The 16,024-nt window shown below is 43.6% G+C and overlaps 1 protein-coding gene across 1 annotated transcript in view; it reads right to left on the minus strand.

The window, feature by feature from the left end:
* SI (sucrase-isomaltase) overlaps nt 1-16,024 on the minus strand; it is a 159,359-nt gene that overhangs the window by 102,222 nt on the left and 41,113 nt on the right. Inside the window, exons 15-22 of the mRNA XM_066621541.1 lie at nt 14,602-14,773; nt 12,449-12,565; nt 12,188-12,342; nt 10,808-10,892; nt 9,410-9,466; nt 8,844-8,968; nt 7,991-8,079; nt 3,210-3,259 (exon numbers count right to left, since the gene is read on the minus strand). Of these exons, the coding sequence (XP_066477638.1) occupies nt 3,210-3,259; nt 7,991-8,079; nt 8,844-8,968; nt 9,410-9,466; nt 10,808-10,892; nt 12,188-12,342; nt 12,449-12,565; nt 14,602-14,773 (850 nt within the window). The remainder of the gene's footprint in view (nt 1-3,209; nt 3,260-7,990; nt 8,080-8,843; nt 8,969-9,409; nt 9,467-10,807; nt 10,893-12,187; nt 12,343-12,448; nt 12,566-14,601; nt 14,774-16,024) is intronic.

The following is a 16,024-nucleotide window of genomic DNA, read 5'->3' on the forward strand; positions in this document are numbered from 1 at the left end:
AAGTAAGTATAATTAATGGGTATTCACTGACATAATAATGAAATTATTATTAAAGCCATTGGCGCCAATTCGGTGCCAGCGGCCGATTACCCCCCTCCCCGCTTCGTGCCTCCAGGCTGAGGCTTCGCCGCGATAGGCTATCGCGGCTGGGGGTAGGCGGGGCCAGAGCACCAGTCTGGCGCGCGCGCTCCGGCTGGGCTCAGTTCGCTCCCGGCTGGCAACCCCACCCACCTGCCCTTTAACCAGTCTGGGATTAGCTGGTTGCTTTTTAAGGGCCGGGTAGGAATTTTTTGCAGTCATCCTGATTGGCCCTGGGATGTCTGTTTTTTCGCCTACCTCAGACTGGCAATGGGTGGTGAGGTTCGTAGGCCCAGGGTGGGTTTGGTCACTTTAGTTGTTTGTGGCAGGATACGTGCGGGGCTGGGTAGGTAGGTATATGGCTTGGTGTCCATCCAGGGCAGCAGGGTGAGGGGTGAGCCTGAACCGCTCCCATGATGCCTGACTGGCTCCAGGAGGCAGGCAGGTGAGCCCCTTGCCTGGGCTGTCAGGCTGGTGAGGCTCTGTCAACTGGTCTGAAGTTTGGCTGCCTTGCCCCCTTTGGGGGTGGCGTTGAAAGACCTAGGCTGGCTATTGACAGCTGGGGCCTCGAGCCAGGCGGTACACCCTATGAGCTTGCAGGGGGAGGCAGGCGGCTAGGACCGTTTCCCCCATTTAGCCCCGCATGCTTGATGTGATTGTTTATTGCCCTGCTGCAGTTTAAGACTTAATAAAGTGGCCCATTTTCATCCAAGCCGAAGTCTGGTCTCTTTATTTGCGGGTATGGGGGCAATCATTTCAAATAAAAAGTTGGCCACCGTTCTTCTAAAATATAACATTTCAAATGGTTCAAGAATCGTTGCATATTAAAATACGATATTGGGGTTTGGGTTCTTTAAAAAAAATGTCATAGAAACAGATAAAAACATTTTTTTTTAAAGTCTTCCCCAAGAAAGTGCAGAAAGATTCTGCTATCTATAAGGCAAAGCACAGCAAATTCAGACTATGCAATATAACCATAGCAGACCCACAGAACAGTATGGACCAGAATCTGCAGAACTAAAATTGTTGCTATTAAGGCTGCAATCCTAACCACACTTTCCTGAGAGTAAACCCCATTGAACAATATGGGACTTACTTCTGAGTAGACCTGGTTAGGATTGAGCCCTCAGTTAAGATTAAGTTAAGTTGTTATTAACTAAAATTGTTGTTATTGTTGTTGTTGTAATTATTGTTATTAAATTGTTGTTATTATATACTTTTTCAGGTCTAATGCTTCGCAATCTAAGCATGGCAAAACTGATGCAAAATCATGGTAGTTCGCTTATGCATTTCTATCAAAACACACACCATCCCAGTGCTGATGTGCAATTGATAGATATGCACTTGATGAAACATGTTAATTCAAGCTAAAATGAATATTTATCCACCAAACCCCCCCCCCACACACACACACAGACACACAAACACACACCCCCAAGACTGGTAGCCCACTGTCCCCTCCTGCATGCAGCCTCTCTCCTTTCTTTTGAGATTCCTTCTCCAAGCACCAACAAAAATGCTGTGCTGACATGTGCTGAACAGCTGTACTTTGTGGCTGCCTCCTTCTCCCCGGGAAGCAGCTTTGGCTACCATGCCCTGTTTCCCACCTTGAACTGCTACACCTCCAGTCTAGTCTCTGGGTTGGCTTCAAAGCCCTTTCTACACTTTGCTATTGTACAGAGAGATTGCTCTGTCTTGATATTCTAGCCCAGGAGTGTCCAAAGTTTTTGGCAGAAGGGCCACATCGTCTCTCTGACACTGTGTCAGGGGCCGGGGGGGGGGGAGAATTAATTTACATTTAAAATTTGAATAAATTTGCATAGGTTTACATAAATGAATATATTAAAGATGAACTTATATGAATGAGTGAAGGTCTTGCAGTAGCTCAAGGTCTATAAAAGGCCTTGCACAAAGCAAGGCCAGCCTTTCCTTTGCTGCTGCTACTGCATCACAGACGTGAAACAACAAGCATTGGAGAGAGCCCTCATCCCACAGCTCACGTGAGAGGTCAAACAATCGCCCTCACACTGAGAGCAGTTGCATCGGGCCAGTTTGGGCTCCAACAAATCTCTGGAGGGCCAGAGGCTCATTGGAGACTTGGAGCTCCCTGAGGGCTGCATTGAGAGGCCTCAAGGGCTGCAAGTGGCCCCAGGGCCGAGGTTTGAGCACCCCTGTTCTAGCCCCATGACTCTTGCAAAACAGTGCATGCCAAACGTCAGAAACAGACTGATAACTGTGTTCCTTGGCAAAGCCTCAAAAGTGACCTGCAAAGCCCCCTCTCTTTCCTTGTCTCATGTGCCATCAAACTGACAACACACTTACTGCTTCTATCTTTCCCTCCTGTCTGTGTATTCTGCGTATGTGGGGGGGGGAATAATTTTAATTGTATTTTATTTAGGGGAGGCCAAAACCAGCCACAGGCCTCCTTTTTATGTGGATTCCTGTCACACACCACTCAAATCCAGCTCTCCAAATCCCTTTGAGCAACTGCTGTGCCAGTTAAGAGGGCTCATTCCGTGAGACTAGCTCTCCCACTGCAATTGAGTGATTTCACAGCCCACCAAGGGGCTCACTCTTGGTTCAGTCAATAGTGAACACCAATTTAGCCATGGGCTTTTGCAATGAACTTTGGGAATCTCACCTCTTTTCCATTCTCCCTGAATTTTTATCCTTCCCTACTACTGTTTCTTCATCCCCAGTTTCTCCTGGGTAACCCTTAAGATTTCTTATGCCCCTTATCGCCTCCTTCCTCCCAACCTCCTCCTTTCCTTGTTTGTGCACCATATGCCCTCCCCTTTTTTTTCCTTTTATGGATTTCCTCTTTCTTTTTCCTTTTCCTGTACATAGTGACTGCACGTGGTCCCAGCGCACAAAACAGATTTTCCCTCATGCCTGCATGTTGTTAACATATTGTCTTGAAAAGCACATGCAGTAACAACATTATCTATGAATGCCTATCAAATATCATCAGTCTGATATACAATATTGGACTCACATACCATAAGGCATGAAATACAGAAGTCAGATGTGTTTTGAGAAACTGGCAAATCTGGAGAATATTCTACATACAATTTCACAGATACACTCGAGGACAATTTTGGGAAGCTTAGCGCTGATCAAAACATACTTACATTAATGACATTAAATTGATACAGGAGGTAGGTGTTACTGGCCACGGTGTCTGAAATACAGGGAAAGAAATGTACAATTTATAAAAAACGTGTCACATAAGCAAATAGTTATTGCATTAAATAAAATTGAAACTTGTTAAAGAACAGCTTATTTATTTATTTATTTATTTATTTATTTATTTATTTATTTATTTATTTTTGGCACATGCGCAAAGTTCCATTATCAACTTCCCCAAATTCTCCTTTCCTACCAGAAGACAACTGAAGCAAAATCTAAAGCACAGCAAACTAATGGGTTAATAACAGAGTACAACTAGAGAAACCAACAGCTGTATTTTGAACAGCTGTTTGAATAAAAGAAGGCAGGCAATGCAGTAGCATTCCGGGGGGGGGGGGGCGGTAAGCACTACGTTTTGCAGGGCACCTCAAATGTGCCCTGTAAATGGCCCCTCTACCTTGCCGTTTGAGCCATTCCCTGCAGCGATAGCAATGAGAGTATCTCTGCAAGAGGGATCTGAAGGCCTTAGGAGTGGACCTCAACAAGTGGGAAACCCTGGCCTCTGAGCGGCCCGCTTGGAGGCAGGCTGTGCAGCATGGCCTTTCCCAGTTTGAAGAGACACTTGGCCAACAGACTGAGGCTAAGAGGCAAAGAAGGAAGGCCCATAGCCAGGGCGACAGACCAGGGACAGACTGCACTTGCTCCCGGTGTGGAAGGGATTGTCACTCCCGAATTGGCCTTTTCAGCCACACTAGACGCTGTGCCAGAACCACCTTTCAGAGCGTGATACCATAGTCTCTCAAGACTGAAGGTTGCCAACAACATCTCCTACATGTTGCTCTTGCTCTTGGAATGGCTCTGACAGCAAGAGGGAGGGGCAGCTTACAGGGTATGTTGAGGTGCCCTGAAAAATGTAAAACTTCCCCTCCTAGAACAGGCATGTCAGGCTGTTAAGGGCATTTCAGTCCTTCCAGATACAAGGTGGCAACCCTAGTTATGGGAATAGTAGTTCTATGGAAGAAAGTGGATTTAGAGATGTGTAACTTGTGCGTAAGAGTGCAGTATAAAAGACCAGAGACACCCTGAATGTCAGTGTATGCAAGCATACTCGGTTTGGGAATTATGATATATTAGAGCCCTGTAAGTATTCACAGTATTAAGTATTAACTGCAGTTTGCTACACAACCCTTTGCAGGTGATAATGTTGACCTTCACATCCTTCATGAAGAGCCTCATTTGCAGATTTCCCCAGATCAAGTCTTTGTTAAAAGCACAAGCGAAGGCCAAGCCCATTTTTGATCTGGTTAATTGGCAACCTTAGATCCTACATAAACAAGGATGCAGTCATTGCTCTGAGAAGGGGTAAAGCAAAGGGAAAGTGTGCACTGAAGAATTTAAAATTTACTATGGCATACAAATATTCTCAGTCTGCACAACAGATTCACTGTACTTGTGACATTTCACTCCCCCTCATTAGCACAAGAATTGCTGTATTACCAAGAGCAGGCAAGAGATGTCCCAAAATGTGGAAGATGTAAAGGAAATGCTCAGTATTGCCATTTGGGACTCTCAATGGGGAAAAGCAATTTTTCAAATTTGCCAGCAATCCTAAAGTGCAGACAATTTAGGACTGCAAAATAAGATTTATTTTGTTTGTAGGAAGGCTTGTCATGGAAAACAATATCATTTTTTTTCCTGTTGTCGTGTTTTGTACTTTCAAAATTAGCCCCCCAAAATATTGGGTATTGCAGACCTTGAAAAAGAACCAGACTGGTTCCTGTTGCAGTGTGATCAGCAACTGCCCAAGGCATTCAGTATTTATTATGGCAATTATCAGCCCAATCACAAACTCTTTTCCTTTTTTAAAGATTTTATGAGGTTTAAATGACTGTGGATGGCCTGAAAGGTTATATGTGACACAGCAATGGTGTCTGGGGAAGGAAAAGAAAAGAATTGTATTTCAGAGGCAAGGTATTGAACCATTATGGCAGAAATCAGAAGACAGGCACCACTTGAGTACTTTTTATAAGCAGTAACAAAAGAAATAGGCAAATGGTTACTACAGTGGTTTACACACATTTAGCACCAGGACCCACTTTTTAGAATGAGAATCTGTCAGGACCCACCGGAAGTGATATCAAGATCGCAAGTGACATCATCAAGCAGGAAAATTGTTAACAATTAGGCTATTAGTTATTGTTAACAATTAGTTAGGCTGCAAACCTATCCACACTTATCCAGGAGTAAGTCCCATTTAATATCACTGTTAAAAGAATATACATCGTAGCTTGTTAAAAGTACAGGTCTGTAACATTTCTCCAAATGCAATCACATCCTAGGGTAGCATCAAGTCTAATATACTAAAAATAAAATATTGAAATGAATGGGGACCCATCTGGAATTGGCTCATGGGTGGGTCCCCACCCACAGTTTGAGAACCACTGGGTTACTGAAAAAGTCATTGTGGAGCAATGGAGCCATAAGTGGGCTGGAGTGGCCCAGTGGAGAAAAGGGGACTGAAGAGGCAGGCATGTAGCTAATGAAAAATGCAACACAATCCTAACTAAATCCTAACTAAATCAAGGCACTGGCCTCGAACAGGATTGGATCATAAGAGGCAGTGAAAGTACAAAGTGGACTGAAGAGATCAGGAAAGTTTAATGGCCAATGATGTAATTAGTATGTACTTGTGCTGGATGTAATAAATTCACAATAAATCCTTTTCTAATATTCTACATTCTAAGCATAAAATAAACCAATGCGGGGGGGGGGGGAATAAAAAAAATGAAGACTTAGAAGTTTGGTCTTGTGCTGTACTCAGGGATACTGAATTGACTGTCCAACTACAGTCCAGCTTTCATCTTCCTCTCCCTTCCCATGGTTTAGAACTGGAGTGGCCAACTCACAGCATGTGTGCCACTCACTGGGGTAGCTAGAGGGGGGGCGGAGCACTACGTTTTGCAGGGAGCCTCCCTGCAGCATGCAAGCGGCCCCTCCCCCTCCCCTTGGGAGCCATTCGCCTCTGTTTAGCCTCACCACAGCATGCAAGCAGCTTCTCCCCTCCCCTTTGGAGCCATGTGGGCAGGGGGGGAACGGAGGTGAACGGCTCCTAAAGGAAAGGGGGGGAGCCGCTTGCACGCTGCAGGAAGGCTCCCTGCAAAACTTAGTGCACCGCCCCCCTCTAGCTACACCAGTGGTGCCACTAGTGACACGCAAACACTTTTCAAGTGATACGCATGATTCCCTTGTTGGCAACTTGTGCAAAGCCCTATGCCCAACCATGTAGCCAAGTTTGGTAGAAAGACTGGTGCCAAGCTGGGGCTAGCACAAGCCAGTCACCCACACACAAGGCATGGTGGGGCGCTAACTCTCCCGTCCAGTGTTTTGCATGGGTGACCGGTGGTTGACCAGCCTGTGGTGGTGGCCTTTCGGATGGTCTTTGGGATGCTGCCAGAGGCAGGTGGAGTGGCATATTCAGAGTTTCTATAGCTAAAAAGTGGTGTACGGTATGCTGCAAATTGGTTACCCACGGTTTAAAAGGAGCCCTTTTGCATGGCTGAATTAGGAGCCCCACAAAAGTACATGCCTGAATTAGCAGCCCTGCAAAGTTCTGTTGGAACTTTGTTATTAAACCTCATGAGTTACTAACATCCTTGAATTCAGTAGGCAAGGCAGGTTCAAAAGGCTGCAATGAATTGCTAAGGAAGCCTGACACCTCCATCCAACCTTTTCCTCTTGAGTTTTCCAATAATGCTAGATTTGACTCAGACTTATTTTTCACCCTCAGATGACCTCCTATCTCTGCATATAAATGTAAGGTCAGACCACCCTTAAGACCTGGCCTTCTCAAAATACATTAGTTTTTATGGATCAGGGTTATAAACAAAGCCTCTTAAATTTCTTTTTAGAAGGCCCTAAAGCTGCTTATAAACACACCATAAAAGTTCCCAAACAAAAGACCTTAAATCTGATTGTTACTGCTGTTGTGGTTTTTCCTCCTTTAACATAATATGAAACTTTGACTTTACCGTAAAAAGACCAGTCTGAAATAAGAGTTTAAAGTTTGTGGATTTCATTGGGTAATTAAGCATATTTTAAATGGTTATTTTTGTATTCAGCTATTTAAACTTTTATATCTAGAATAGCAAAAAATTTTATATCATAGCAAAAAATGATGTTCATTTTGAATAAATTTCCATAAGGTCCTCCTCACAGGGTTTTAATGACTAGGGGCATGGGTAAAAAGGTAACATTGTATGATTGTGACCAATTATTTCTCTCTGTTTTTCAGGAGGTTATAAAGTTAACTTAGATATTTCTTAGATTATTATTTGTAATTTACCAATGTACCTGGTCACCAATGTAGCCCAATGCACCAAAGTACCTGGTCACCAATGTAACCCAGTATCATTACTAGGATCCAAAGGACTATGTAGGGAGTTTCTGATCAGGAAGTGGGGCTTTTATGGTTTGTCCTTTGAGCTCAATTCCCTAACACATATCTCCCAACAAGCCACTGCTGGAGAATCTCCAAAGAGCTGTGAACGGATCAGAAAGCTGGGGACCCCAGAGTGTACATGCAGAAACACATGAATGTGTACATGCCCCAGTCAATGATACACATTGATGCAAACAAGGAAGGTTGGATAAACTTTGCCCTTGGCTTGAGTGAACCCTTAGGGATCAGCACGTTTACGAAATAGTTGCATCACCTGATAGTTTTGAATGAGAAATAAACAAGTAATCAGCATATATATACTAACAACATCTTTTGAGGGCTTACCTATGGTTTCTCCATCATCCCAGAACAATTCTCCACTTGCTTCACCATTGTCATCCAAGGCAATTATGAGTCCCATAGGATTTGAACGACTGCCAAAAAAGTGCTATATTTTAGGGGTGTTTGTGACCTGAAGGATTATAAATCAGTCCTGCTCTACGTTTGTCCCCCACTGTACCACTTCACATTGTCCACCTATTGGAAATACCACTGGAAGTAACTGGTGATTGTCATCTCCGGATTGGGAGGTCGGCTGCAACATGACAAACTCCAGTAAGAGGCTCAGGGCAGATGGGATGGCTTTTTCAAGCAGGTAAAAAGTGCATGCTGGAGCTCTGCCCACAGAACTGAGCTTCTTACTGCTGCCCATGCATTGTATTGCCAGTCTCGCTGCCAGGTGGCAGGGGCCTAGGGGTCTGTGAGTACCACTAGATACCACTTCAAGTTCTACTACTGGTATGAGTACTACTGGTTGAGAAACATTGTTATAAATACATTTAAAGTCAGGCAAGTGGATTCAGTAATAACTACAGAATCAAATCAACTTTCATTATGAGAACATAAGAACACTACTCGTAGATCAGGCCATAGGCCCATCTAGTTCATCTTGTTACCATTGCTTGAATGTGGGCTTTATTGTCACAGATCTACTATATTGTCTTGAATATGAACATAAAAAATCCCTTTCATTGTCACAGACATTGATAAAATCCGTGGCAAGAATGCAATTTAAGCGTTATGCATCTTTAAGATACAAGTTGTGGGCCTTTGTCTAACCACATTGCTAACAGCATAAGACTGCAAAGAATCAAATGGCTTGAGATAAGAGAGGCTCCTGGTCAGCCGTAGAAAATACCTGTAAAAAGTTGTGTTGGCTGGTTGCTGAGTAGGAAAAATGTAGCCTCCTCTGAGATGAAGTCCTAGTTTGTCTGCCGGGAGATACATCTGACACTGTTGTTTTCTCCAGGGTGCTTTGATGCCCTAATTTAGGACAGTGTAGGGAGATAGAGCAAATAGCTAGGGTGATCAAAAGGTAATTCCAAGCTGCCAGTTGAGTTCCACAAGACAAAAGAGGGTCATATTTCTGATCTATCCAGATATCAAATGGCTATGACAGGACAAAAAAGTCACACCCTTATTTTTCTATGGTGCTGTGCGATGTAGAAAACTGATTACACTTTCATTATAAAGTGATTGGTGCACCGAGCTGTGACTCTCCAGGGATGCAAAGTCTATGTTGTCTTATGTCAGGGCTGGGCTGCTAATTGCACTATAAAAGGACAGCTAAGGCATAGCTGTCAAATCATACTCTGGGTTGGTGGACAGTCAGTTCTACAGCAGCATCTTGAAGGCAACGCTTTTAATCTGACCTGGTGCATACTGAAACACGTGTGGAGTACTTTGTCATAGCTACATACTTACCGTCTCATATTCATACCACACAGCATCCGGAATATAGGCATTCACTGTATCCACACCCTGAAATTTAAGCAAACAATTCACTTGTCAAATCAAATCATGCAGAACATTTGATAAGAAATGCATAGGTTACAGTCAGAGCTGGCATATCAAATGCTGCTCTTCTTCTTCCCTGATCATAGGCCAGGCTCTGCTCCTCCCATCTTCTGGACTGGAAGAGGTGACAGACCAGGGGAAGTATGTGGAGCAGAGTGATGGGCTAGCCCACCGTACTTGTCCATACTTTCTCTTCGTTCCCCTTTTCCTTTTCCAATGCAGAAAGTTAGATGAGGAAAATGAGTAGGGGAAGTGAGTGGGTGGATGGAGGTGTGTGACCACCCCCCCCACTCCGTCAGTTTGCTGCTTGAGGCAAACTACCAGCCCAATCCAACTCAAATCCCCACCCCTCCAATGCAGCCATGCCAACGGAGTACCTACTGGAGGGGAGGGCAATTTGAAGTCTTCTCAGATAAGCGAACGTTTGCTCACTTATTCTGGAGGAAAGCCTCCACTGCCACAGTGAGCCTTTTCGGATCTATGCCTGCTATTGAGGCATGTAACAAAGGCATTAAGGGAGACAGATGGGGATGGGATACTGGTACATATGAGGGCCACCAATATCTCCCCCACAAAATGCTCATCCACACAATGAAGCAGAATCATGGTAGCTAATTAACAAAATCAATTAAAAAAATTATTAGTACAGGTTGTACAGTTGAAGTACAGTATCCTTTATCCAAAGTGCTTAGGAGCAGAATTGTTTTGGATATCAGATTTTTCCATATTTTGGAATACTTGCATAATGAGAGATTTTGGGAATGGAGCCCTAATCTAAACACAAAATTCATTGTATGAAACAAGGTTTGTGCTTGAAACACAGTTTGTGATTCTATTTCTTTAGGCACAAAAGTAAAAGAAAAAAAAGTTGTATTGGTGCTCTAAATAGGTCCCTATTTCAGAACAGTCTGTAGTTAAGAATTCCAGATTAGGGGTACTCAGCCTGTAACATGTACCAGCTCATGGGTCACAAGATGAGAGAAAAACTGTAGGGTCATGGCCAAAAATGTTAGGGAAACCAGACTTAGGCCCTTTCCAAGTTCTCCCCTCTCTTCCTGAGAGAGACCATCGCCACCTCTCAGACTTTCTTGATGACTCATTATTTCACTCAGTGAGGATCAATGAGATAATGCACATAAAACACTTCAAACATTCAAAAATCTCCATATAAATGATGGTGATTATTTCCACTCCTCCATTTCCCACCAGGTAGCAGCTTTGATGAATGCTGAACTCAGATATAATGAGTACAAGCTCTTAAGAAATCGAATTACACAGATTGTAGGTTAATAAAATTAGCCATACCGCATCCAGCACCGGAGTAATAAGAAGCCCAGGTCCCCACATGAACTGCCTGTCAATAGCCCAGGTGGCTTCATCTGAGTAGAACCTAAATGAAGGAAACAAAATCAACAAAATGTTAATTTTGTCCATGGAAAACATCTTAGGTTACGCTTTATGTTTTAGAGGCATTTTTTGCTGGAATTTGTGCCTAAAAGCAGCAACTTTAAAATGGCATCATGCACATTGATCCCAATATAATGATGGGCAGCAACATCCTTATTTTTGCTATTATGCTACATAATGCACCATATCTTATTAAAGCAGTTCATAAATGGGCTATATTAAAATGCATACATTGAAAATCTATTTAACAAGTTTCCTGCTTTCCCCTTCAAAGTTGGGAGGAATTTGCATCAGTCTCCCACCTGTTCAAATTCACACTTTCATTAGGCTGCCCCTAAAGCTTAGCCAGTAGTGGTCCTGGTTTTTTTTTCTGCCTGTGGCCACCCCTCTGTTTGCTACCCCCCCCGACCCAGAAGTAACTGCAGTGATGTCATCACATCACTGCAATTGCTTCAGGAATTCAAGGGAGCTAAAGCCTCTCCTGGCATAATTCTATGCTGCTCTGGGCTGCCCCCTTCCTATCCTCCAAGGAGAGGAAAAATGCATCCCAAAGCAGTGCAAAATTATGCCAGGAGTCTTTCAGCGCACTGCTGCTCTGGGCTGCATCTTTCGTCTCCTCCAAGAAGATGAGACATGGCCCAGAATCACGCCCAGAGTGGCTTTAAAGAAGGAGAGGAAAGAGGCCGCCCAAAGCGGCAGCGTGCTAGGAGTCCAGATAATTTTTCTGGGCTCATATACTAGTATACATAAGCACGGCTATGCACTGCAGTTCATTGATGGGTGCAGGCCCTCCAAAATGACTTCAGAGTCTGCAAAGGATTTTCCATCATTTCATTGGGGTTAGCCAATATGCAACACTGTTTGCACACAAATTGGCTCCCTCCACTGAAATGGAATTGCTTCTGCATGCACCAGATCACACGGGGAATTTTAAACTAGGGCTACTCTATGTGACTCAGAGCATCTAAAACTGTTTGAGTTCCACATAAATCAACAATGAAGTGTTTGACCTAACTGGTTGTGTCATTCTACAGAAAAGAGCCTAGGAAAAGTCCTCTGCCTTCTACACTGAGGCTTCTAATTAATTTAGCATTGCAATTAATCCCTTTCTGACTCCTAGTAAGCATGGTATTTGATAATAGTAAACATTTGAGGGGATATTTTATTATGGATCATAAACACACACACACACACAAAAATTCTATCCCCTCCAAACGGTGACATCAAAATCCCCCGCCCTCCACCCTACAAGATATTTTCTCTTAAAAATGATCTTACTCATGTAGGACAGGTCTTGCAACTGTGTCTCCTGTGATATGTGCTCTGTAAAAGAGGGTGTAGAGATAGGGCAGCAAAGTGTAGCGTATGTTCAGGTAGTGCTTGGTGGTGGTCACCAAAAGAGAGTCCAGCCCGAAATATGCAGGGTCTTTAGGCTAAAAGTCAAGGTTACAGTTGTAATTCACATGAAGCAGAGGGATTTGCAAAAGAAAAAGAAAAAAACCTTTAAAATAAATACATAATATTTTAAGGGGGACCTACATCAAGGTTTTGAGCGTTGTGATTCCTAGAGAACGGATAAAATGCTCCAAGTTGCAACCATCGTCGGCAGAGTTCCTCAGAGACATTTTCATTGAACCCACAGATATCAGCTCCAATCTGAAAAGTATGCATAGATATGAAAAATGCCTCAGTGATGTATGGGATCTGTGTTGTATTTACATGACTAATTGCATGTACTGTACATTGATGATTAAGATAACCGCTGAGGGGGAAACCAGCATAATTTACATATGCATCAGCTCTAAGCAGCAACTGTTACCCTGCACATGCCTGATCTTGTCTGATCTTGGAAGCTAAGCAGGGTCAGGCCTGGTTAGTACTTGGATGGGAGACCGCTTGGGAATACCAGGTGCTGTAGGCTTATACCATAGTCTTTCGAGACTGAAGGTTGCAACCATCATCAGCTCTAAACCATGCTGGGGAAGGTGCAAATACCCATGTTCTAGGTTTGGTTCTCTTAGGCAAGAAGGATCTAAGAAAAATTAGTGCACGCAATTAGCAACTCAGTGCAGGGGATTGAAACATAAAAGTAGAGAACAATTAGATTGATTTTTTTTTTTTTTATTGGAGAAGAGGAAAAGCTTGCTATTTAAATACCCTACGAAAGGATCTATTCTTTTATGAAATTATGACTTACAGGTATCCCTTTTATAATTTGGGATGGAGGACTGGAAAATGTTGACTTTTAATGAAACAACTTATAAAGGGGAATTTTCTTCCATAAGTAAAAACGTAATAGGGTCAATGGGGACTATACATACATCCACGCCATTCTCTGGACAAAGTGAGGAACAGTATCCCCTAAGAAATACTAAAATAAGGGATGGCAGAGAGTGGCATGCAGTCCTGACAAATATAATCTAGTATGACCCTATTTAGCAAGTTGCAAACTTGGTGTCAGACAGTGAATAGGGAGATGCAACAAGTTGGCAGGAGTTATCCAGCACCCGTCTACCACTTCCCCCAATCTGTTGCCTTCACGGAGTGCAGACTGGGACAATCCTCTTCTCACACTGTAGTGTATGAGAAGTGACAGGTAAGTGCCTGTCTTGGTGCATAGCCCCACTGCTGTCTCCTCCTCCTCTAGTTGCTTGCACAGGGAATGCTGGGAGCCCAGCATCCCCTCTGGGGCCATTACAGGAAGCAGAAGAAGCAGTGGCAGAACCGGATGATGAAGGAGAGAGGCAAGCCCTTCTCATCTAACTTTTTGCATCCTGGGAGTGAGGTCAAGGGGAGGGGGCCCCTCTCTCAATGACCACTGCAGCTTCCTATGGTGGCCACAGAGGTCCAGGCACAGAGCATTCTCTCCACTGGGGATCAGGCAGGCAAGGAGGAGGTTGTAGTAGTGGCACAGAATGCAAAGAGGAAGTGGCATTGGTTGCTGCTGAGAGAAGGATGAAGATAGCTTACCTCTCTCAGCAGCTTACCTTTTGTACCTTCCAATGAGCCTTGGCACTGGTTCGTTGGCATGGGACAAGCAGGCGAGGAGGAAAGGGGTGGAGAGCAGGATGTGAGGAGAGTAGATTGAGACTAGGACCTGTCTCCTTCCTTGGCCTTGATCTGTTTGGACTTGCATCAGAAAAATCGCTAGTGCTGGTCCAGTAGACCCATTCAAGCGATGAAGACTTACTCCCGGGCAAGGGAATAAATGTTTCCTTACCTGGAGGAAAACCCTGGTGGCATAGCTGCATCAGAGGGAGAATTTAGATCCAAATCCTATACCATTTTCCAGCACCAGTGCAGCCATGCCAATGGGGCACGCGCTGCATCCTGCAGTGAGGGTGCAATCATGGAGGCTTCTTCCAAGTAAGGGAGCATTTGTTCCCTTTCCTCTAGGCTGCATTGCGGCTGTAACGGTACTGGAAAGTTGGATAGGACTGGGCCCTTAGTTAGAATTAGGCTTTAAATAAAACTGAGGTTCAAGCTTCTCATCTCGTGTCTTGTTGGGATCTGCAGACACAGGATCAGAATTCAGGAGAAAGGGAGTAGATCTAATGATCTCGCTACACCAGAAAACAACGTGAGAAGTGAACATAATCACTACAAAGGAAGATGTTGGTACTTCCTTTACTATAGGAAAGTTACTATAGTCGGTTTTCTTTACTATCTTGTTATCAGGAATGGTATCTTACATAAGGGTATCCAAAGAGGCCGAATTCCAGCATTCCTGGTATAGACCATTTAATATCATTCCAGGTGGCAAAATTATCTCCCAACCAATGTCCTGTGTATTTTCCAGATCCAGGAAAAGTAGATCGAGAAAGGAGGAAGCTTCTCTTTCCAGGGAAAAGTGTTTTGAGAGCCCTGAAAAAAGGAAACAAACCGAAAACCATATGAGGCATTGTGTCAGTGTTGGATTAAGGGCTTTTTAAAGACCACATCCTGGGCTGCTGGAATAAATTTTCATGATATACCTCTTGCATCTCTTCATCCATTCCAGACAGTGGGATAAAACATTTTTCCAAACCCCAATAGCCCAGTTCTACCTCTCACCAGCCACACCAACAGAGCACATGCAGCATCCAATTATGGTGGGGGGACCATCAGGATAATAATAATAATAATAATAATAATAATAATAATAATAATAATAATAATAATAATAAACTTTATTTATATCCCGCCCTTCTCCCCAAAGGGACCCAGGGCGGCTCACAACATATTAAAAACAGATTAAAAACATAATTTAACCACAATTAAAACATATTAAAAACATATTAACATATACCCATAAAAACCACAGTCAGATAAAAAGTCAGATAAAAAGAGCAAAAGGTAGCAAATCAGAGGAATCAGGCCTGTAAAAATACTAAAAGATACAGAAAAGATGTTTAAAAAGGCCATGCACTCAGAAGGCTTCTTTAAACAAAAAAGGATGCCAAGGAGTAGTAAGGAAAAATAGTAAGGAATAGTAGTAATGAAAAATATCCACCTGGTGGGTCTCCTCAGACCTATGACAGCTATATGCGGCGAAGGAATGCGCCGAAGGAATGAAAAGGGATGGGACAAGTTCAAAGAGGGATCCTGGCGTAAGTCTCTGCTGTGATCAGTTGGGTTAAGCTGATCAAGTGGGTTGGAGGAAATGACTTGCAAGTAGGTGAAGTGCGTTTCATGACCTGTTTCAGACTCACTCCTTGCCTGCATCCCACAGTACAGAAAACATCTTCAACTACAGCTCTTGCTGTGGTACCAAACCAACTAAACATTTCGCTTTCTTTCTGGCGAATACTCCCAACTTTCTCCCCTCTGTTGCTCCTCTCTGTACCCCAAAGCCTTCCCTCGTTTGACCTGGATTTTTCTGGGAGCCCAACTAATCTGCCTATATCCTTTCGCCTCCCACTACTATGCTTCACTAGGCTTCCTTTCCTTCTTCTCTCTCCTCCTTACATCTTTCCTTACGGCTCAATTGCTGTATGCTTCTTACAGTCCAATCCTATTTAGTGCTGGCGCAGTGCCGCTGTACGACCCACACCATATCCAGTGCTGAAACGGAGGAGGCTGGAAGTCTTCTCAGGATAAGGGAATATTTGTTGTCTTACCCTGTTTTGAGGCCCA

Source organism: Tiliqua scincoides, chromosome 3 (genome assembly GCF_035046505.1).
Source record: "Tiliqua scincoides isolate rTilSci1 chromosome 3, rTilSci1.hap2, whole genome shotgun sequence".
NCBI lineage: Eukaryota > Metazoa > Chordata > Lepidosauria > Squamata > Scincidae > Tiliqua > Tiliqua scincoides.